This window comes from Peromyscus californicus, unplaced genomic scaffold (assembly GCF_007827085.1).
Source record: "Peromyscus californicus insignis strain IS unplaced genomic scaffold, ASM782708v3 Scaffold_7__1_contigs__length_154581171, whole genome shotgun sequence".
Lineage (NCBI taxonomy): Eukaryota > Metazoa > Chordata > Mammalia > Rodentia > Cricetidae > Peromyscus > Peromyscus californicus.
Genome location: NW_026294595.1, coordinates 48,615,603 through 48,639,644, shown reverse-complemented (window position 1 = coordinate 48,639,644; position 24,042 = coordinate 48,615,603). Strand labels below are relative to the sequence as shown.

The 24,042-nt window shown below is 41.6% G+C and overlaps 2 protein-coding genes across 2 annotated transcripts in view; one reads left to right on the top strand and one right to left on the bottom strand.

Annotated features, from left to right (window-relative positions):
• The window catches only part of Slc25a12 (solute carrier family 25 member 12), a 189,011-nt gene that overhangs the window by 4,147 nt on the left and 160,822 nt on the right, over positions 1-24,042 (top strand). The window lies entirely within an intron of this gene.
• Positions 14,179-24,042, bottom strand: part of Hat1 (histone acetyltransferase 1) — a 55,945-nt gene continuing 46,081 nt past the window's right edge. The window contains exons 9-11 of the mRNA XM_052726708.1: positions 22,999-23,150; positions 18,965-19,081; positions 14,179-14,530 (exon numbers count right to left, since the gene is read on the bottom strand). Of these exons, the coding sequence (XP_052582668.1) occupies positions 14,363-14,530; positions 18,965-19,081; positions 22,999-23,150 (437 nt within the window). The 3' untranslated portion in view covers positions 14,179-14,362. The remainder of the gene's footprint in view (positions 14,531-18,964; positions 19,082-22,998; positions 23,151-24,042) is intronic.

The following is a 24,042-nucleotide window of genomic DNA, read 5'->3' as shown; positions in this document are numbered from 1 at the left end:
TTGGTTTATAGTTCCAGGGAGATTAGAGTCCCTTGTGGTGGGGACGTGTGGCAGCAAGCAAGCAGGCATGGTATCTAGAGCAGGGAGCTAAGCACTCCCATCTTCAACCGAGGAGGTAGTGGACTGAGTGAACAGGAAGTAGGGCGAGGCTCTATAATCCTAAAGCCCTACCTCTTCCTCCAGCAAGGCTGCATCACCTAACCCTCCCCAACAGCGCCACCAACAGAGAACCAAGTGTCCAAACAGTCAAGCCTATGGGGCACATTTCTCATTCAGATCACCACAGGGGCAAAGGTATTTGTCCTGTGTGGATTTTTGTTAACTAGACTCAGAACTATCTAGGAAGAGGAGTCTCAGTTGAGAAAATTACCTGTATGCAAGTCTGTAGGGACATCTTCTTGATTAGTGATTGATGTGGGATGGCCCACCTCACAGTGGGTGATTGACACCCCTGAGCTGGTCGTCCTGGGTGCTGTAAGGAAGCAGACTGAGCAAGCCATGAGGAGCAGGCCAGTAAGCAGCATTTCTCCAAGACCCCTGCTTCAGTTCCTGCCTCCAGGTCCTTGCCCGAGTTTCTTCTCTGACTTACCCTCATGATGGAGTATACCTGTAAGCTGAAACACACCCTTTCCAGCCCAGGTTGCTTTGGGTCCTGGTGCTTATCACAGCGATAGAAAACAAACGGAGACAAGATTCATAGACACATTTGTCACATAAGGAAACATTGTAACGCTAAGTGGCCGATTGCAGTGTGAACTAATACTCGTCCAAAGTTGCTTCCCTGATCCACTGGGGGAAACTGGTGCCTGGGGACCCCCACAGCTTCCTGGGCCTCCTTGTCTGCACTTAGCTGCCTTCTCTCTCTCTCTCTCTCTGACCCTGCCTCTGAGTTTTGCCCTCTGAATTTCCCCCTGAAAACTTAGCTTTTTTTTTTTGTTTGTTTGTTTGTTTGATTTCAGGTTAATTTCTTAACCTTTTACTCTGTGGCTTGAGAAGAACATTTCCAATCCTACCCTTTAATTTGTCCAATTTTAGGATGAAGAAATGCTTTATTTATTTACATGTTTAAAGCCAAATGAGCGTTTCTTTCCATGAACCAGGAGTGCCGCATAAACATACTCTTTGTGCATTGCGGAGACCCGTCTTCGTACTGTCTGGACCCCTTGTTCAGCATTGAGCAATTATATGTCTGGGCAGGTGGTCTCTGGGGTGCTCTTTTAACATGAGATAATCATGTATATGTTACCGAACCATCTAGAAGTACTTTTAGAGAAAATAGGTAAATGCTCCGCATTTCATGGGGAAAGCAATGCCATGTGAGAGGCAGTTGTGAAGTGGGTTTCTCTTTGTTATTTGTGCTCGTCCTGCAGGACCTAGACGGGTGCCAGGACAAGAGGGGAGTTGTGGTCACACTGCTGCCCTCCTCATCTTTCCTGGTATTGTCTCAGTCCTAGAATTCCTAAGCAAATGAAGTCCCCTGAGCCCATTCTCCTTGAGCAACCCAGTGGCATTCAGCGAGTTTCAGAATCCAGACGTTTATACACAGGAGGCCAGCAGCTACCTTGCTGCATTCTCTCGAGGATTCTTTTTTCTTTTCTTTTCCTCTTTATTTTTATTTATATTTATTTGTTTGTTTGTTTGTTTGTTTATTGACTTTTTTGAGTGAGGGTTTCTCTGTATAGCCCAGGCTCTCCTGGAACTCGCTCTGTAGACCAGGCTGACCTCGAACTCACAGAGATCGGCCTGCCTCTGCCTCCCAAGTGCTGGGATTAAAGGTTTGTGCCACCACCGCTGGGCTTCTTGAGCATTCTTCAGGGAAAGGGGACTGGAATGGAACCAGACAGGGGCAATTCAACTAAAACATTATCCCGAAGGAGTTAGCGCCCGGCACACCAAGATCAGTGTTCCCTTCATGCTGGTTTAAAACGTCAGCTTGAAAACATGGGAAATTGCAAGTGGTGATGATGGATCAGCATTTTCTCACAATGCTGCCCGCCTTGGTCAGAGTTGCCTGTGGAACTGTAGTAACACACAAGAGAGAAGGCTCTTCTGAGCCTCCCTGTCTCTCGAGGCTGTCTAGATTTAAGCAGAGCTGTGTGCCTTCGATAGAGCTGGGGCTGTCGCTCAGACGGTGGAATGCTTGCCTAGCATGCAAGAAGCCCTGGGTTCATAAAACCAGCCATTTTGGTTCAGGTCTATAATCCCAACCATCAGATGGGTCCGAAATTCAAGGCTACATACCAAGTTCAAGACCAGCCTGGGCTTACTGTGGCTTCTTTTATTGTTTTATTAAAGTAAATAGATATTTTTATCTATTAAAGTAAATAAATAAATAAATATTAAAATAAATAAAATAAAGCTTGGGAGTCAAATATTAGAGAATAAACCTCATAGATCCACAGAGTGGTGGAGAAATGATCATCTGACCCTCTTCTTCACCTTCCCAGAGCAAAAAGACCGTGCATCTTTTAAGCCCCTTCTTATTCCTCTCTGTGCCCCTCTATCTTCCTCTGAGTCGTCCAGAAAACTTTATGGTCTGCTCCATTGGCAGTCTCTGATTGACAACACAAATCTTCCACAACATTTCCCCCTTTTTGTCTTAAAGGAAAGGTTTTAATTTTAACATAGCAAAACTATATACAATAAGAACAATATCAGGTATTGTCTAAATAAAAAGAAAAGCTATTAACTTTATAACAAAATGAAACTATATGCAATAAGAACAATTATCAAGTAAGAATTACAGTTACAATATCCAGTACAGTCGTATTAGGCAAATTCAGAGAAAATACTCCATTATCTATCCTCTTTTGGTGAGTCACATTGTAAGTTTTGAAATAATTTAGTTCACGAGTTGTTAATCCAATTGTGGGCCATAGCCAGTTAATATCTCCTAGCAATTTTTGAAAGTCATTAAGAGTTCGTAATTGATCTCTCTTTATTTGTACTTTCTGTGTTTGAATTGTTTGTAAACCTATCTTTTATCCTAGGTAATTAATAGAATCTCCTCTGTGTATTTTTTTCAGGAGCAATTGGTAATCCCTAACAAGGCATTTTTTTTTCACTTCAAACACTTTTTTAAGGTATCTGTATCTGAATCAGCTAGTAAGATATCATCTATTTAATAGTAAATTATAGATTGAAGAAACTATTTATGAATTATTTTAATGGATGTTGTACAAAATATTGACACAAGGTAAGACTGTTTAACATCCCTTGTGGAAGAATTTTCCACTGATACTTTTTAATAGGTTGAGAACTATTATAAGTAGGTACTGTGAAGGCAAATTTTTTTTCTATCTTGTTCTTGTAAAAGTATAGTAAAAAAGCAGTCTTTTAAATCAGTCATTATAATAGACCATCCTTTAGGCAATAAAGAAGGCAAGGGAATTCCAGGCCGTAGAAGGCCCATTGGCTGAATCACCTTATTTATGGCTCTTAAATCTGTTAATATTCTCCATTTTCCAAATTTCTTTTTAAAGACAAATACAGGAGAATTCCAAGGACTGGTTGGTTCTTCAATATGTTGTGCATTTAGCTGCTCCTGAACCAGCTTCTAATGCCTATATTTTTTCTGATGTCAAAGGCCATTGTTCCACCCACACAGGTTTGTCAGTTAACCATTTTAAAGGCAGGGCTGTTGGCCCTTTGAAAGATCAGCAGCTGTTTTGCTGGGCTTATGTACAACCTGAACAGATTGGTGACTCTTCTTGATAATACCTTTTAATATTTCTCTCAGAAGCATACTTTAGTTTGTGGTTTGTTTCTGAGATTGGAGGAATATTAATCTGGGTTCTCCATTGTTGTAACAAATCACATCCCCATAAATTCATTGCTATGTTAGCCACATATGGTTTTATTTTCCCTACCTGTCCTTCTGGCCCTATACACTTGACCCACCTTGTACTTTGTTTTATCTGTTGTAAAGTTCCAATCCCTAGACACTGAATATTTACCTCCTGAAGAGGCCAATCTGGATGTCAAGATTTGGGTGAAATTACTGTTATATTCACGCCTATATCTAGTAAACCTTTAACCACAATGACATTTATTTGTATTTTTAGCTTTGGTCTTAAATCATTTATAGAAGTTTGCCAAAATACTTTTTTTGTGGTCTCTCCTGAAATTTTTGTTTTATCTAATGAAGCTGTTATGTCATTCAGAGCAGTATGGCTTTTAACAATAGGCACTGAGTCTTTAAATTGCTCTGTGAAGGGGTTTCCCAATACTGACAGGGAATGATTGAACAAAATTTGATATGGGGGCTTTCGAGAGGCCCCCTGAGGCATTTTCTGATTGCAAAGGGCTGCCTTATGTTGTTATTTGTTTTTGCTCTTTTTTAGGGGCCTGCCACCCAGCTCCCAAATAAAAACCACACGTAGAGGCTTAGTCTTATTTATAAATATCTGGCCTTAGCTTGGCTTGTTTTTTGCCAGCTTTTCGTATCTTTAACTTATCTCATTTACCTTTTGCCTGTGGGCTTTTCCCATTTTCTTACTTCTGTAAATATTACTCTTAGTCTGTGGCTTGCTGTGTAGCTGGCTGGCTGGCCCCTGGAGTCCTCCTCCTTCTCTGGCTACTTCTTCTTTCTCCCAGATTTTTCCTTTATACTCTCTGCCTGCCAGCCCTGCCTATCCTTTCTCCTGCCTCACTGTTGGCCATTCAGTTCTTTATTAGCCCATCAGGTGTTTTAGACAGGCAAAGTAATACAGCTTCACAGATTAAACAAATGTAACATAAACAAAAGTAACACACCTTAAAATAATATTCTACGGCACCTTACCTGTGCCTTGTTGATCTACAGTCATTAGTCCAATAATGGCCTTTGCCACACCTTCTGTATATTCCAGAAGGCAGGTGCCTTCTGTTTGGATTATCTCTAGAAAAAACATTGTTTTTCAGTAATTCCTTGTCTACAATCCCTTTTAAGATGACCTGGTTTACCACAATTAAAACATCTGACCTTTTGATTTTTCTTAAAATTTTTAGGAATCACTTCTCCTATCCAAGTTTCATCATAATGTGAGATCCAATATCAGCTGTGTTTTAGGTCCATTTATCTATGGGTGCTGAGCTTATCTTTAAAGGCTTAATCACCTTCTTTTGCATTCTAAATTAACATTTTCAAAAGCCAAATATTTAATTAATATTTATCTAGCTACTGGGTCTGATATCATTCTTTTTACAGCTGAAGTCAATCTTTGTAAAAGATCAGTGAAGGCTTCTTTTGGGCCTTGTATAATTTTTCTAAATGATTCAGTCCTCTTTCCTGATTCTTCAACCCTGTCTCAGGTATTCAAAGCTGCTGTACAGTGTACGGCCAAGGTGTGACCATCAACTGTAGACTGCAGTTTCAATACCTCTAGCCCTATTTCAGTGGTCTATGACCCTAGCTTCCTCTCTCCACCATGTTTTCCATTGTAACTGAGGACCAGCTTCCAATACTGCTGTAACTAAATTTTTCCAGTCTTGTGGAATAAATCTGTTCCAAGTTGGCCATGAATTTAACAAATCTGTTTCACAAAAGGTGAATGCCTACCATATGAAACTACTGCTTCCTTAAATCTCTTCAAATCTAACATTTCTGTAGGATCCCAGTTAACTTCTGCATAATCTTGGGGATGCCTATCATCTGATGGTCACTCCTATATGGTAGCTGGATAAATTAAGGCTGGTTTTCTAATAACCTTAGGCCACTCCTCTTCAGTTTCATAATGCAGTAGTGTGGTAGGTTCTGCTCTAAACTCCTGTCTCTTTGTGAATATTTTTCTTAGTTTTATTAGTAGGTCTTTCCAAGTATTATATCTTAGCAGTCACTTTTTCATATTTGGCACCGATATCAAACCACTTTTTAAAGGATAAAACATGAATTACCAAACTGATAATAATTATAATCAACATTATGTTAATCTCAGCCAAATTGATTAATCCCTTCATTTAATTTTATCATTTTCAAACCATGCATTATGGAGCCATACAGATACCTAATTCCCTGTGTCTTAATATTCACCATTCTTAACATGGGAAAGATATATATGGGTTTTTTGTTTGGTTGTTTGGTTGGTTTCTTGAGATAGGGTTTCTCTGTGTAGTTTTGATGTCTGTCCTGGATCTCACTCTGTAGGCCAGGCTGGCCTCAAACTCACAGAGATCCTCCTGCCTCTGCCTCCCGAGTGGTAGGATTTAAGGTGTGTGCCACCACCGCCCAGCCGTTTGTTTGTTTTTAATCTAATTTTTCCTTCAAGAATTCCCAGGTGTCTCACCAGATCTGCTGACACTAACAGTGAAGGCAAAGCTGTGGTGGCTGTGGTCAACTGTGGGGGTGTGGCAAGGCAGCCAGGCACTTGTGCCATCAGGACCAGCTTGGGAGGGTGTTCCAGGGAGCCTGCCCAGCTGCTTGTGCCAGGCTGTGCTGTTGAGTGGGAAGGAGGGGCCTGAGAAGTGGATACAATGGGCGAGAGAAGCCTTGGCAGCTAGGACACAGCACAGAAGGGCACCAGGCCGCCTGAATGACAGCTAGTGGTCGGCGGCTGCAGAGCCTGTAGGCAACAGCGACTGCGCATCTGGGGGCCAGGGTGCAGTCTTTGCGGGGAAATCACAGCAGAAAAAGCCCCTGATGGGACAAGCTAATGACCCACGGCAGTGGGGAACCGCCAAGTGATCTCGCCAGGCGTTCGACACCAGATATTGCAGCTTCTTATATTGTTTTATTTAAAAAAAATAAAGCTTGGGAGTCAAATATTAGGGAACAAATCTAATAGATCCCTGGAGCAATGGCGAACCGATCACCTGACCCTCTTCTCCACTTTCCCAGACTGAAAAGACCGTGCATCTTTTAAGCCCCTCCTTATTCCTCTCTGTGTCCCTTTCTCTTCCTCTGAGTGGGCCGGAACTATGGTTCGTTGGCAGTCTTAGAGGAACACCACAAACAAATCTCCTAAAACAGGGGCTATCTGCATCCCATCTCAAACAAACAGGCAAAAAAACTATGCGTTTCTCCAGTGAGCTCTAAATAAAAGTGTGAACAATTAGAATCTGCTATATTCCCCAACTGATGACTCCTGGGAAAGGAGCACTTGCTTATGTATTTTTGGAGAAAGAAAATTTCCATTTGTAGCAGAGGGAGAGTTTCCAGGAAAATAGAGTTATTGATCACTAAACACACAAGTGCCCACTCTAGACTCCAAAGAGGTATAATGTTTTTCTTTTTACCATCATTGGAAAGCTGAGACTCACGTGGTCACTAGACCATCCATCACAAAACACTAAGCCATAAGCTCCATTGAGCAATGTCAAATGTAAGGATGTTACAAATTGTAGCCATCCCTGGGAGACAAGAGCTGAGAATAATTTGGAACTTAAAAGGCACAGGTTGCAGATCATCGCACCTGCTGCATCTCCTTTACCGCCTGCGAAGATGCAGGGAAGGAGGACAGGGAGAGGACACGGATGCCTCCTTTAGTGTCCCCAAGCCATACTTGAAAAAGAACAGAGTGGATGTGCTCTCTTGATCACCTTGCTGGAAGTTTGGGAAAAGTCGTGTTTTTTCTTCTCCATTCACATGTATAATATCTGCTCTTAAAAACATTGCAAAATTACAGGAATGTGTAATAGTAATAATAATAAAAACCTCCCAATGTGTTTCCCAGGCAATGATAGTTAATGAGTTGTTGTTTATCCTCAAGACCTTTTTCTATGTGTATTGCACTTATATTTTTCCATCATGGCATAATCTCTTGTTTGTTGTTAAATATTTAGTGTGCTTGATTTGAAACATATGGTCCCCTAGGACAGTGTAAGGCAGTTCATTTGGCCATTAATATCAGAGGTTGAATATTGGTTTTTTTGAGACAGTTTCTTTGTGTAGCCTTGGCTGTCCTGGAACTAGCTCTGTAGACCAGGCTGGCCTCAAACTCATAGAGATCCATCTGCCTCTGCTTCACAGTGCTGATTAAATGTGTGCACCAGGGCAGTGATGGCACATACCTTTAGTCCCAGCACTGGGGAGGCAGAGGCAGGTGGATCTCTGTGAGTTTGAGGCCAGCCTGGTCTACAGAGTGAGTTCCAGGAAAGGCGCCAAAGCTACACAGAGAAACCCTGTCTTAGGGAAAAAAAAAAATGTGTGCACCACCACCACCTGGCTGTGTGTGACTGTCAATATTTCCTTCTTAAAAGCATGAAACACTGTAATCCTTGATCAGTTAATCAAAAAACTTTAGTAAGCAGCACTTGGTCTGCCGAGGCAGGAGGATTAGCAGTTCAAGGCCAGCCTTAGCTATACAACAGACCCTGTCTCAGAAAAGAAAAGGGCCTGGGAGCTGCAACGTGGAAATTACAAAATAAGGATTTGACAATAGAAAACTACCCCCCCACCCCACACACACACTGACTGCAAAACTAAGCTGTATGGTGCACTTGAGACCTACACCCCACCCCACCCCCACTCCCACCCCCACCCATTTCAAGACTTGCTCCCTCTCTTGGCCAATTCTATATTCAAGACTGAGACTGGGGATGCAGAGCAGAAGGCATATGCTGCAAAGCAGCTCCGCGCTCCCAGCAGCTCCAGCCTTGGGAGTCCGCTGCCTGGAGTGCATTCTCTACATCTGATGCACAAGCACTGGCACTTGCTTTTGCTTGATAAAGAATAAAGAAAGGCAAGCGGCAGCTGCTGCAGGAGCAGACGGAAAACAAGCCTTGCTGGGCAGCCCAGCAGCCTTCACAAAGGCCGATTCAGAGGCCCGCGCAGACAAACGGAGCAGCTGAAGACTTCAGCACGGTCACCTGCCCAAATGTTAATTGCACATTTAAAGAACTGTCTAGGTGACCTGAGGATTTAACAGAGCACATTTCCAACTGCCCTTTCATTAAGATGGACAGGAGAATGCAGATGAAGAACTGGAGATAGGGGTCGGGCGGTGGTGGCAAACAGTTTTAATCCCAGCAAAGGCAGGCAGATTTCTTGAGTTCGAGGCCAGCCTGGTCTACAGAGCTAGTTCCAGGAAAGCCAAAGGTACATAAAGAAAATCTGTGTCAAAAAAAACAAACAAAAAAAAAACCAGAAGAACTGGAGATCGCTGCAAAGCTCACAGAATGCAGCTCTGGCCCCACCTAACTCCAAGGAGACCACAAGGGCCAGGGAGAAGGTTGGAGGAAAGGCAGCCCTTTTGCAATCTGTGTACGTTGTGACATAGCGGGAAGGTGTTTTTCCTTTTAAAAGTATTAATACTTGTTTGTTCATTTGTTGTTCTAGACAGGGTTTCTCTGCGTAGCCTTGGCTGTCCTGGAACTCGCTCTCAAGTCCAGGCTGTCATATGTGTATGCTGTTAAATCTGGTTCCACATATGAGAACGAATGTGTATTTGTCTTTCTTTCAATTCATTAACCTTTCTTGTTCCTTTAGACCTCTCTTATCACATGGTTTATTTCCCCTAACATGAGGATCTTCAGTTCTAGCCATTTTTCTTTTTCAAATGAACCAATTTCACTTTTCTTTATGGTCGAATAAAACTCCATTGTGTGTATCTACATGTCATTATTCATTCATCTAAAAAAGGGGCATCCAGGCTGGTTCTGTAGTTTGGCTATTGTAAATGGTGTATCAGTAAACAAAACTGGAAACTGAAAAATAGTTTAACTGTGTCTAAGGCACTCCTTGTCGTTTTTGTTCTGTTTTTTCCGAGGCAGAGTTTTGCTGTGTAGCCCTGGCTGTCCTGGAACTTGCTCTGTAGACCAGGCTGGCTGGTTTCAAACTCTGAGATCTGCCAGCCTCTGCCTTCTCCTGAGTGCTGGGATTAAAGGTGTGCGACACCCACCGGCTCCTTATAGTTTCTTACAGCAACTCCTCCACAAGTGAACCCATGTCATTTCTACTGCTTTCTGTTTCTCAGGGTTCATGAAAAGCCATCAAATTATGTTAACTTGCAGAGCTTTAACTGCACCACTAGTGGCCGCTGTTCCCGGCGCCAGAGTGTCTAGGATGGAAGTACTTTTTTCTTTTAATTCTTTAATGACATTTTTGTTTATATTTCACTGTTTATGTGTATGGGTGTTTTGCTTACATGTATGTCTGTGCACCACACACATGCCTGGTGCCCGAGGAGGCCAGAAGAGGGCATCAGATCCCCTGGAACTAGAGTTACAGATGGTTGTGAGCCCCCTGTGATTGTTGGGAACTGAACCTGGGTCCTCTGGAAGAGCAGCCAGTGATCTTAATCACTGAGCCGTCTCACCAGCACTTGGGGTGTGTGTGTGTGTGTGTGTGTGTGTGTGTGTGTGTGTGTTGGTCAGACAGGCAAGGGTAGAAGTCAGTTTTCTCCTTTCATTGTGTGGGGTCTCTGGTATTGAGCTCAGGTTCTCGTGCTTCATGCCAAGCAGCGTTACCCACTGACCCACCTCACCCACCCAGTTTTTTAGTAGGAAAATTTCCCATTAAAATGTTTGCCAATAAAGTACATGATAGATTGATTCCTTTGAGAATCAAGGAAATTATCATTATTAGTGTTGTTTTGTGTTATTGTTTTTTGTTTGTTGTGGAGAGACAGGGTCTCACTATGTATCCCTGACTTGCCTGGAACTCACTGTGTAGACAAAGCTGGCGGTGAACTCAGAGATGTTCTCTGCTCTGCCTCCCAAATGCTAGCACTGAAAGAAGGCATGCTCATCACACCAGGCTGTTGTTAAGTTTCTTCACCTAGTGAATTCTGCTTTATTTGTGAAGTCTGGGGAAATACTAATTGTTATACACCCTCATGTAAAGGCTCTGCTTACTTACTTCAGATAAGCCTTAGAATTTTTCTGTGCCTTTTAATTTTTTTCTTTGACAGTCATATAGAAACCTGCTACTGAAGAATATAATAATGCTTAAACTGCATTTTATGTGTGGTGGTATATACCTTTAATAAGCACTCCGGAAGCAGAGGCAGGCTGAGCTCTGGGAGTTCCAGGGAAGTTTGATCTACATAATGAGTTCAAAGACAGCCGGGGGTACCTAGTGAAGCCTGCCTCAAAAACAAAGAAATATGATTAATATCGAAGGAGCGCGTATACAGCATGTATCTTTAAATGGACCTATCGTCTCACAAGGCTTATGATGAAACGCAGTGGTTTCCCATCCTATGTCTCCCCAGTCGGACTCACCACAAACACTTCCAACCATTGCTTTTCAGGTACTGCGCAAAACCATGCAGCTATAGTTGATGGCGTTTACACTTCGGCTTTCCCCTACTCTTCCCCTGGAGTTCTGATTTCCTATTCCGGTTTGGACTGGTTTCATTCTCAGACAGGCTATCCACTTGCCACCTGGGGGCTTCTTTTTATTGGAATCAGGTTCATTTTGCTTTTTTTTTTACAGCTTATAACTTTTTATTAAGACAAAATCCCATTTCTACATAACCAATTATATTTGATTTAGCTAGCTATTCTTCTTGAGTTTGGCTTTTTGTTGTTGTTGTTGTAGCATGATAACTGGAGAGCAAAAACCTGTTGGAAAGGACTTTTTATTGTTGCTCATGGTAATTGAAGGTTGAGTCTATGGTGTCCTGTCTCATGTCCTTGAACAGAACATCATGCTGGTAGGTATGAGTGGCTTTGAAGCTTATTCTTCTGGTTGTAGAAAGCAATCAAAAAGGCCAGAAAGGGCCAGAGAATATAATGTACAAGGACATGACCCCAGTGGTCTAGTTTTTCTAGCTGGTCCCAACTTCCTGAAGTTGTCTTCACTGCTAAAAATAATGTCACCAGCTTATGACCAAGCATCTGGTGCATGAATCTGTGGAGGATCTTTCATATTCAAACCAAGGATCAAAAACCATCCTAAAAATGTGACAGCTTTTTATTCTTTAAACTTCCGTTTTAAAGCTACTTTTGGCACTGGATATTGAAGCTAGGTAGACAGTCTGCCTCTGAGCTACATCTCCTGGCCCGCCCCCATTCTCGAGTTTCCCATCCTTCATGCTCTTCGGTCTGGCCTTTATGCTGCTCCCATGAGTCTCTGAATAGCATCATCACAAAGTTTTCTAGTCTCGCATTTCTAAGAACCATCTTTTTTTTGGGGGGGCTCTCAGACTTGACTGGTAACTTAGCTTAACTTTGAAGATTTTTGTCCTACTGTCTTTTTAACACGCTGTGTAGTTGGTATGGCTAGTATAGCAAGCTTTCTCATCAGACTTTCTTGGCCTGCCAGCCCACAAGTGACACGGAGACACATTATTATGAAAGCTTGGCCTTAGCTTAGGCTTTTTCCCAATGAACTCTTAGAATTCAAATTAACCTGCTTCTGTTAATCTACGTTCTGCCACATGGCTTTTACCTTTTCTCAGTACATGTCCGACTTGCTCCGAGTCTGCTGGTAAATTTAAATCTCCATCTAGATTCCTCCTCTTCCTCCTTCTCCCTGGAAATCTCACCTGTCCTCTCCTGACTAGCTATTGGCCATTCATCTCTTTATTAAACCAGTCAGAGTGACACATCTTCACAGTGGCCCACGTTTTTTTTTCCCATAAAAATTTAGGATATTCAATTTTATACTCCATGCTATCAGTAATATAGCATAAGTCAATTTTTAAAAAAATGTTTTGATTTTTTTATGTGTGGTTTGCCTGCATGCATGTCTGTGAACTACATGCCTACCTGGTGCCCACAGAGGTCAGAAGAGGGCATCAGATCCCCTGGAACTGGAATTACAATTATGAGCTGCCATACGGGTACTGGGTATTAAACTGGGGTCTGTAAGCTCTATGTGTTGATCACTGCTGAACCATCTCTCCAACCCCCTTACACCTGTTTTTGATGTTAACATTTTTTTACTGATGTACGTTCTAAACATCAGACTTTCTCTTATCATAGTTCTGTATAAGCAGTTTATTTTACTCTACTTCATTAGAAATGACTATTAAATAATAATTTGTCATTTCTTTAGCTTCTTGATGTATTTCAGCACCATGGTAATCTTATAGAAAATCCTTGACAAATACACATTTATATTACACATGGTGTAAGTTTTTCACTTTGTGACAAGCTTTTGCCACACAGCCCAGGCAGGCTTTAAGTCATGACCTTTCTAGCTCTGCCTCCTGAGTGCTAGAAGATAGGCATGTACCATATCCTGGGTTCAAATTGTATTTTTATAATATTTGTTATGTTTACATTACTTATATTTTGTGCTAATACCTATCTCCAGTTATTATTTGATGCTAAACCTTGAGGTTTTAGGGTGCACCTAGTTTCTGGTTTCCCTTACCCAAAATAAGCAGTTAAGACAGGCAGGAGTTTTTCTAAGCATAGCCACCTAATTTCCAAAGTAGAAAACTCCTATGGGGTAGCAGCAGAAGTGGAGAGAGGACCAACCAAAGCACACATGAAGATGCTATAAAGAAACCCATCACCTTGTAAGCTGACGTTAAAAACTAATGCCAGACAGGAAAATCAAGACTACTAAGAAAACCCAAAGAAGCGGGTTTTAAAGATAGGGAATAGTTAAAACTTTAAAAATGTAAGGTGCTTTCGGCTTTAGATATTCATTTGTGGGTGTGTGCACAGAGGCCAAAGGAAGGGGCCAGGGGGCCTCTGGGATGCTCCATCTGTTCTTTGAGGCAGGGTTTATGCTTTATTGGCTAGGCTGGAAGCCAGCAACCTAGAGCAATCCTCCTGTTTCCACTCTCCCAGAGCTGGGTCTGCAGGAGTGTGCTGGACAGACAGTTTCTTACCTGGGTGCTGACATCCAAATTCAGTCACGGCTGCACAGGGTGCATTCTTATTAATCTTTGAGCCCTCTCTCCAGCTGATTTTTAGGTTTTGTTTGAGACAAGGTCTCACATGGGAACGTAGGCTGTCCTGCTTCTGTCTTGAGAGCTGGATTACAGGAGTACACTACCAAACACAACTAAAAACGTAAGGTTTTAGTAAACTGAAAAGATTTATCTTAAATCCTTAAGCACAGTATACCTTAATATAGCACCCCAATCACCTATCATACTCTTTAAGAGAGCAGTGGGCCGGGCGGTGGTGGCTCACACTTTTAATCCCAGCACTCGGGAGGCAGAGCCAGGCCGATCTCTGAGTTCAAGGCCAGCCTGGTCTACAGAGCAAGATCCAGGACAGGCACCAAAACTATACAGAGAAACCCTGTCTTGAAAAAAACCAAAAAGAAAAAAGAAAAAAAAAAAGAAGAGAGCAGTGGTATTTCACAAGCCATCTTTTATTAATGCAATATATGTTCATAAACTCTAGACAGTATTTTAAAATATACAATCTCTCAGAAGGCATATTCCACTAAGGAGAACAATAGATAACTTTAGGGTCATCAGAGGTTTCACAGCACAATGCACAGCAATCTGCAGGTGTCCTGGGGAGCAGGAGCGAGTCACTCTTGAGCGAGCCGCTCAATGACACGCCGGTAGTCCTCCAGCAGCTCCTGGAAGCGCTCCTCCAGCTGCTCATGCTGCACACTTATTTCTATCTGGTTCATCTGGTTGGTCAGCTCTTCTGGTCTCAAGCATTTCCTCATCTTGGCAAGATCTCTCTGCTTTTTCTAAGAAGCAACAATTATTGTTTTTTAGACAAAGAAAGCATTTGTTTATACAGCTACAATTTTAAGCCTTAAGTGTTAAGTAGCGGGGCTAGCCATGGCTCAGCAGTTCAAAGCATTGAGTGTGCTTAGAGAGGGCCTGGGTTCAATTTCCAGCACCCACATGGCAGCTCACAACCACCTGTAACTCCAGTTCTAGGGGATCCAATACCCTCTTCTGAAACTCTGCAGGCTTGTGCATAAACCTAGGCACACACGCATAAAATAAATAAATTAAAAATAATAGTGGCAATGTGCCCAATTCTGTCCTATGCAGGTTCTTCATTAAGGAAACACGGGAATTGCAAACCTTCTAAAGAGTTAACAAGACCTAGTACTTGTTTCAAATGGTGGTAAATACATACATGTGGCTAGTAACCAGTCCTGAGCTAGGAGTGATGGTGCACACTTACAATCTCAGCACTTAGGAGGTAAAATCAGGAATTCAACGCTATCCTGGGCTACAAGACCTGATCTCAAAAAACTAATCAGAAACAAAAACAATAAACAATAACAAGTTGCCAGGGCTGGGCATATAATTCAGCATTAGAGTGCCTGCTTACTCAGTGGAGATACTCAAACTTTTCTTTTTTGTTTTGTTTTGTTTTTCAGAGCTGAGGACCGAACCCAGGGCCTTGCACTTGTCTACCACTGAGCTAAATCCCCAACCCCTCAAACATTTCTTAAATAAATAAAATACATTAATTGAAGATAACTGACATGATGTACAGCTATTATTTTACTGTAAAATGACTATTTCTAAAAATTCAATAATGAAAGTATAAAATAATATATCATGATCAAGTAGAATTTATTCCAGGAGCATAGACTGGTCTGAGAGAATCTATTAATATAATTCTACTTCATTAAAGAATAATCTTGCTCTGTAGCCAAGGTTAGGCTTGAACTTGCAATTCTCCTGCATCAGCAACCCAAGTGCCAGAATTATAGGCATGTGCCACATGCCTGCCAATAATCCTTTTTTAAAATTAAAAATCACACACATATCCAGTTTTTTGTTGTTCTTCAATTTTGTGTATGAATGGGGTACCCAGAGAGATCAGAAGAGGGCGTTGGATCCCCTGGAGTTGGAGTTAGACTCCATAGTTATAAGCAGCCATGTGGGTGCTGGAAATCCAAGCAGGGTCCTCTAGAAAACAGCCAGTGCTCTTAGCCAGAGATCCACCTCCAGCCACAATGTATGTATATAATGCACGTGGAGCATAGTCCCTCATTCTACCTTCCAGTCAGTCCCTCTGTCTTAGATGGTTTTACTTGTATTTTCATGTTCTATATACACATTTGTAAAACCACTAATTGTAAGAGTTTTGTGATGCTGGGGACCAAACCCAGAGTCTTGCACATACTAGGCAAATATTTTACTGTTAAGCTGCAGGCTCAGCACTAATTATAATAGTTTTCAATTCCAAAGTGACAGTTTCCTGCCACTGTGCTCATTTCTAGGTTTTCTTACTAAGTATATATTTATAGACATACTAAGTTTAACTGTTCTACTTATACAACACACTAACTAGCATTTACTATTGAGTCTACTAGCTCATGGCACATTTTATTAAGCCTTCCTTATTTTATAGAAACTGACCTTACTATGCTGAGGCGTTTGCAGTAAGTAACTGGTAACAGTTTGATGTAAGACACCTGTGTCAGGCTAATCACGGCAGTGCAGCTCAGGATGGGCACCAGCAGGACTAAGTTGGTAGCTACTGCAGTAGTCCATGCCTGAGATGGTGCAAAGCCAACTGAGACAGAGATCCGAGGTCCCCGTCACAAGTGGAGGGACAGGGCAGATGCAGGAAGGCAGCACTGGAGAATGGGGAAGAATGACAGGTACTGCCAGCACACCTCCTCACTCCCCGTTCATGGGCATCTCAGGTTTTGGACAGAGTGGTCTAGATGATCACATCAGTTATTTCACTAGAGTAGGTACTAAAGAGGCGGTGCTCACCTAGCATGTATGAAGTCCTGGGTAGGGTAAACTCCTAAATTCCAGCACCCAGGATGTGGAGATAGGAGGATCACAAGGCCGAGGTCATGAGCAGTTACACAATTACTTCAAGGCCAGCCTGGGCTTAAAAATAAATAAAGAAATAAATAAAAAACTGACTTCCTACAGAGATCCAAAATTAGATCTATAAATTTATAATCCCAGCAACTCTGAGAGAAGTTCTTAGATGGAGGGAGAGTAATGCCAGAGCTAAACAACTTGTTCAAGGTCAGGGACAGTGAGCCAAGAAGCCAGGATTCAATCTCTAACAGTATCTGCAATTCTGAGTTCTAAGTCTGTTTAGTCTTTCAAAAGGAATAAAAACAACTCAAACCACATTAAGAGCCCATTCTACAACTAATAAATGTCTCTTAAAGCGAAACTATTTGTAATTGTGGAATACCAGGCAAATGTGGTCATTACTTTAGAACAAATCTGTACTAATACATTATAAGACAATGCAACAAAGTACTCGGGATAAGTATATATACCCACCTACCTACCTGAGATAGGCTCTGTTTGGCTGAACTTAGAGACCTACTACCTGCCTCTACCTCCCAAAAGCTGGGATCAAAAGCACACATCACCATATTCTCTCAGAGATAAGCCTTTATCTTACACCACACAAGAAACAAACTTGATGCTTGAGTTAAACTCCATTTTAATATTTTTAAAATAATGTACTAAAACTATTAAAAACGGCATTTTAATATTCCTCGGGAGGCAGTGGCAGGCGGATCTCTGAGTCCCATGACAGCCCGGCTACACAGAGAAACCCTGCCTTGAAAACAAAACAACAAAACCCCTACATTTTCTACTTTGTATGTGTGTAAATGTGTTATAAATTAAGGTTTGGAGACAAGGTCTCAGCCCAAGCTAACCTCAAATTTCCTATGTAGCTGAGAATTACCTTGAATTTCTGATCCTCCTGTGTCTGAGTGCTTAGATTACAAGTGTGCCCCACTGCTCACAATTAATGTGGTTCTGGGGGTCAAAGCTCGGGCTGCATGCTAGAGATGCAGGCACTCTATGAACTTAGCCACACCTCCAAAGACTGAACTCTTGGCCCATCCTGCTTCCACTTGAGTGCTGAGAGCACAGGTATGTGCCACCACACCCAGCTTACAGATCTTGTTTTGTTTTTCTTTTGGTTTTTCGAGACAGAGTTTTTCTGTGTAGCTTTGCTCTTTTCCTAGAACTCACTCTGTAGCCCAGGCTGGCATCGAACTCAGAGATCCGCCTGCCTCTGCCTCCCGAGTGCTGGGATTAAAGGTGTGCGCCACCACCGCCCGGCTTTTTTCTTTTTTTAAGGTGTGTGTTTATGTGAGTATTTGTATGTGAGGATGCCCAAGGATAACATAGGATACTTCTTAGAAATACTGTCCTAGAGCTCACTGATTAAGCTGGGATGGCCGGCCAGCAAGCCCCAGGGATCCTCTGGTCTCCAGTTCCCCAAGATCTCCTATTATTAAACAGTGAGCACCACCCTAGCATTTTTCATGGGTTCTGGAGTTAATCTCAAGTTCTCGTGCTTATAAGGCTTTACTGATGGAGCCATTTCCTATCCCATACATATCAAGGTTTAAAGAATGTATAAAAAGAACTTCTAAAGAGATTGTTAAGAAAAAGCATGCAAAAATATCTGGCAAATTGAAGAAATGTGAAAGGACAATTAAGATAATCTATTAAGGATGAGTCTGGGCATTCGGGTTTTTAAAAGGATGTACACATGCACACACAACAACAACTCTGTCAGTTTTTAAGTGGTTAAAAAACACATTTATAGCTCATGTTGGAAAAATAAAAATGACAGTTCTGTAACTAATGGAACAATACTTTCTTCTTCAATCTAACGAAATGATTTGGACTTTCCCATATCTGTCACTGTCTAGCTCTTCTTTCTTAAACAGTGACCAGAATCTAACAGTTAATGGGATAGAGGGATGGCTCAGTAGTTAAGAGCACTGGATACTATAGAGGTCCAAAGTTCAGTTCCCAGCACCCGAGTGGGCAGCTTACCATCTCCTGTTAACTGCAGTTCGAGGGGCTCCAACACCCTCTTCCAGTCTCTGGGGGCACCTGCACTCATACATACCCCTCCAACACATACACAGACATAATACAAATAAATAAAAATAGGGCTGGAGAGATGGCTCAGTGGTGAAGGGCACTTGTTGCTCTTCCAAAGGACCCAGACTCAGTTCTCTGCAGCTGCACAGCAGCTCACACCTGCCCCTAACTCCAGTTCTGGGGATGGCCTACTCCTGTCCTTGCTGGCCCCAGATAATCATGCAGTGCACACACACACACATGCAGCCACTCACACACACACATTCAATAGAAATCTTAAAAATCTCTCTCTCTCAGATGCTTACGAGTCTTGAAAGTCGTACCTTATAAGGGCTAATTAGTCGTCTTTTAATGTCCAGTCTGTAGCTTCTGTACTGTTCAGCATCACTCAGGTCAGTTACCAGCAGTCGAAGAATTTCATAAACCCGTCTAGCATGTTGCTAAACAAATGAAACAAGAAAAATGTGGACATTTTCCTATTAAAAAGCAAGTTTTTCTAAAAAGAACACAGAATACAGTTAATATCTGTAGTGGACAAAGAATTACGATGATTGGTAGAGGAAAAATAAGATAGTCTCTGACTCAAGAAACTAGTAGCTTTGTAGGTAACAAACGAATAAGGTATTCTAGGACATGATGGTAGCACAGCCTGGGAATGTGGGAAATGGTTGAAGACAATTCTTGTGAGAATGAAAAATAAAATCCGAGTACTCTGACGCATAGCCTCTCTCCCTTTTCCGGTGTGTGTGTGTGTGTGTGTGTGTCTGGGGATCTAACCCAAGGCCTCACATACCCTAGACAAGTGCTCTCCAATGAGCTAATATCCCCAGCCTCTGAGCTGAATCTGAAAGCGAGGAAAGCATTATCCTAGAAATGGGAGGGCACTGCCTGTAAACTTACGCACATGCATATACACTTAGAACAGAGTAGCTTGTTACTGCTGGAGGGGAAAAAAAAAAAGCAACAGGAAGAAGACACCAGGGAAAGTGACTGACATACAGGGTTAAAAACCAGACTCCTACCTAGTCACTACCAAGTTTTTCAATAGGAACAAAGGTGATGTGCACAAATTTCTATTTTAAGTAAATAAATAAGCTGAACACAAATGGTGCAAAAATAAGGGTAGACAGATCAGTTAAACCACTAAGGGCTGTAACTTATTGGTGGAACACTAGCCCAGCATGCATGAGGTCCTAGAAGAGAGAGAGAGGGGGGTGGATCCAGAGACAGAGGGTGGGGAGAAGAAGGGGGTGGGGGAGAAGCTAAGCTATGAAACCAGGATCAATTCCCAGCACCTACATGGAGGCTAAAATTCAGCTATAACTCTAGTTCCAGAGAATCTTATGGCCTCTTCTGAACTCTGCAGGCTCCTGCACACATGTGATATACATGTGATCAGGTATATACACATACACAGAAAAATAAACACAATAAAGACATGAGCTAAAATAGCATAAGTAAGACTACTGAGGAGACAAGGACTCTAGAGATGTATAAGGAGTACTTGGGGGAAACTATGAAATGACTGGATTTTTACAGAGCAGAGAACAAAGAGGCAGGTGAACATCTAACTCAGGTCTAAAGGTTGAGGATTTCAACAGTTCAGCACATATGTAAGAGAGCCAATTGTGCCCAGGGACACTTAAAAAGACAGAATGAAGGAAGGCTTGAGGGTAAAGCTAAGTGGTAATGCACCTACCTAGCATTTGGGTTCAATCCCTAGATGGCAGAGGAAAATGAGAGAGGGGAGGAGGAAGGGGAAGGAAAGATTGTAGGAAGTCTGTGGGAAAACTATTTCAACTTCCTAGAAGAGTTGTGAGTTGAGTCTAAAAAATTGAGTACTATCTGGCCAGGAAAACAGAGGAAGTGTTCCCTATAAAAGGAATAATATTTATACAGGGACACAGAAGTAAGATTTGGCATTCGTGAGAAATTGTAAGAAATTCAGCAAAGCCAAGAGCATGCACAAAGTTGGAAGGAAGCTGAAATTAGCAAGGTGCAGATCCAGACACAATGAGCTCAGCATGCCCTACTTAGCGGTTTCCTTTTTTTGTTAAACCATCATTTGTTTAAAAAAGTGTTCATATACACTTTAGAAGCTGAGCTATTAATTACTCAATAAATATAGGTTTGATATAGTAAATAGATATAAATTATTTCTAAATATATATTCTTTATTTTAAATAGGAAGTCATTAAAGAGCAGAAGACAGGGAGTTTCAGTTCACATTGTATTGTTGAAAGTAATCAGCAGGTCTTTGGCTATAATTCTGAGAGCTCAAGGAGAAAAATCTAGATTTGACAGTTTGGATGAAATTTCCCAAGTAGAATGAGAAAAAATGAGTATAAAGAAGCCTGAAGAAGAGTTACATTTAAGAAGCATCTGGAAGAGTAGAGACTAGTGGAAGTGTTGCAATTAGGGTTAAAATGGTGCATGGAAGGAAATGCAGGAACGTGATACTCTCAAAGCCAGAGTGGCCAACAGCATCAAATGGCTTGTTCTTATCAGGAACACTGATGCCCATGCATTTCATAATCCAATCCCTACCCACTCCTCAGAGTTTTCACTAAAGGTTAGCCTGTCAAGACAGTTAGAAAAAGAAGTGCAAGAGCTGAATGCATCAAGAAGGAAATATCACTGGGCAGTGGTGGCGCACGCCTTTAATCCCAGCACTTGGAAGGCAGAGTCATGTGAATCTCTTGTGAGTTCAAGGCCAGCCTGGACTATAGAGTGAGCTCCAGAACAGCCAGGGCTACACAGAGAAACCCTGTCCTGAAACACACCTCCAAAGGAAATTTCATTAGCTTTATTAGTTACAACGTGAATTTTCACACTAAAATGCATTTGAATGTGGAAAAAAAGCACTGCCCTTCCCATGAAGTGCCCTGACTCTCATTATGAATATGTACTGACATATATAACTTCCTTGACATCCCATGTTTCCCCTATCCCTATTTTACTACTTTAAACTTTAAACAAACATACAGAGCATAAAAAAATGAGGGCTGGCGAGAATGGCTCAGTGGGTAAAGATATGAGCAGTTAAGCCTGATTACCTGAGTTTAATCCCTGGATCCAAATGTGTAAAAAAAAAAAGAAAGTATAGAAAATGAAAATTACACATTTTCTTAGCATCTTTCTACCAGTACGTATGTAGGGACAGAACCACTTCCCAGCTTGGTTTTAGGGCTGGAGAGATAGCTCAGAAGCTAAGAGCACTGGCTGCTCTTCTAGAAGATCTAGGATCCTACATGCTGGCTCACAACTGTCAGTTCCAGGGGATCAGATACCTTCCAATCTCCTTGGTACCAGGAACACACATAGCACAGACATACATGCAGGCAAAACATCCATACACATAAAATCAATCTTCCCCCGAAAGCTTAATTTTACAAAGATGTACTGCATTTTCATATGGGGGTGATGGTGGTGGTACAAAACTTGTACCAAGGAGCATGTTAGAGCCAGAGGACAACTTTCTGGAGTTGGATCTCCTTATACCATGTGGGGCCTGGGGACTGAATTCAGGTCACTAGGCCAAGCAGCAAACTCCTTACCCATTAAGCCATTCTGTCAGCACAGTTGATCTTTTTACTCATCTTTGATGTGCTTATTATATTTAGCACAACATAAAATGTATTCTCTCATTCTGTCAATAGGAAAGCGAGTACTTAGTACAGTGTAGTGTGTATTCCCTCGTCATCTGTCAATAGGAAAGCGAGTACTCAGTACAGTGTAGTGTGTATTCCCTCGTCATCTGTCAATAGGAAAGTGAGTACTCAGTACAGTGTAGTGTGTATTCCCTCCTCATTCTGTCAATAGGAAAGTGAGTACTCAGTATAGTGTAGTGTGTATTCCCTCCTCATTCTGTCAATAGGAAAGCGAGTACTTAGTACAGTGTAGTGTGTATTCCCTCCTCATTCTGTCAATAGGAAAGTGAGTACTCAGTACAGTGTAGTGTGTATTCCCTCCTCATTCTGTCAATAGGAAAGTGAGTTACGAAACCATAAACTAAACTGTTCTTGATGACAGAGCCAAGTTCAGGGCAGTGTTACTTCAGACCTACACTCTAACCACTCTTGCGTCCCACACATCTTAAAGTCTTTACATTAGTTTAGTTAAGTACTTAAAAGATGTAGATGTTTCTCTCCTATGAAATAAAAATTAAAGAGATACAGTCTGGTGGTGGTGGCTCACGCCTTTAATCCCAGCACTCGGGAGGCAGAGGCAGGCGGATCTCTGTGAGTTCAAGGCCAGCCTGGTCTCCAAAGCGAGTTCCAGGAAAGGTGCAAAGGTACACAGAAAAACCAAAAATAATAATAGTAATAATAATAATAATAATAAATTCAAGAGATACCTTATTTATTTTGAACTTCTGCTGTGCTTGTATCGCCATATCTTCACTGAATCCCTGCATCAATCTTTCCCGGGTGAAACAGGGCAAATCTTGACAAAGCTTCACAAGCACAAAGTCTCTTAGTTTCACATAGCTTTTGGATGGATCTTCCGCTAAAAAAGAGAAGAAAAAAAATAGCACTGCCCTTGCCCAACACAATTCCACCATCATTTGTAATCTCAATAACATGGTAACAAGATAACATTCTGAATAGAAAATTATATATCCAAAAGTAAAGTATTAAAGATCATTCCTGATAACTATTGTACCAAATAAAATGGTAGGTATGCTTTTACAAAGACATTTATACTATTTATGAAATGACAGCTGCTCATTCTGCACATCAGTTGTTTGACTGGAATGTTACCACATGCATCTTCATTTAACTGCAGTCAAAGTAGCCATACATGAAATATTCAGGTGTGGACAACAATTTCAAATACATTCGTTCACTTTTTGGTAGCTAAGAATTCCAAGGTCAACTATCACTTTCTTTCAAGACTTTATTTATTGCTTGAGAACTTCACACAGCATATAATGTGTTTTGATCAAGGCTCACTTCTATTCTCCCCTCCAGTTCCTCCCATACTCCCCAAATGTAGCAACTTCCTTAATCCAACAGCGTGTATGCTCCTCCAATATCAACTCTTGAAGACTACAGTAAGGACATGATTTTAGTCCTTCCTTCATCATTTCTGAATATCACACATCTTCTTTTATGTTCTCCTATGGTGCAACTACATTAGATTAAGTAGCAGTCCAGTCAACATTGGAGCAAGATGGCTAGAATACAGTACTTAACAGAGTTGTGTCATTCACAGATGTGGGACCATGGAAGTTATCCCACTTCTGTATTTCCATTTCCTTATGAGTTGACAAGTTAAAAGAATGAACACCAAGATGGTGCAGCACTCAGATGGTCAAGGCACTTTCTACACAAGCCTGGCAATCTGAGTTCAATTTCCAGAATCCTTTTAAAGGTGGAGACAACCAATCCCACAAAGT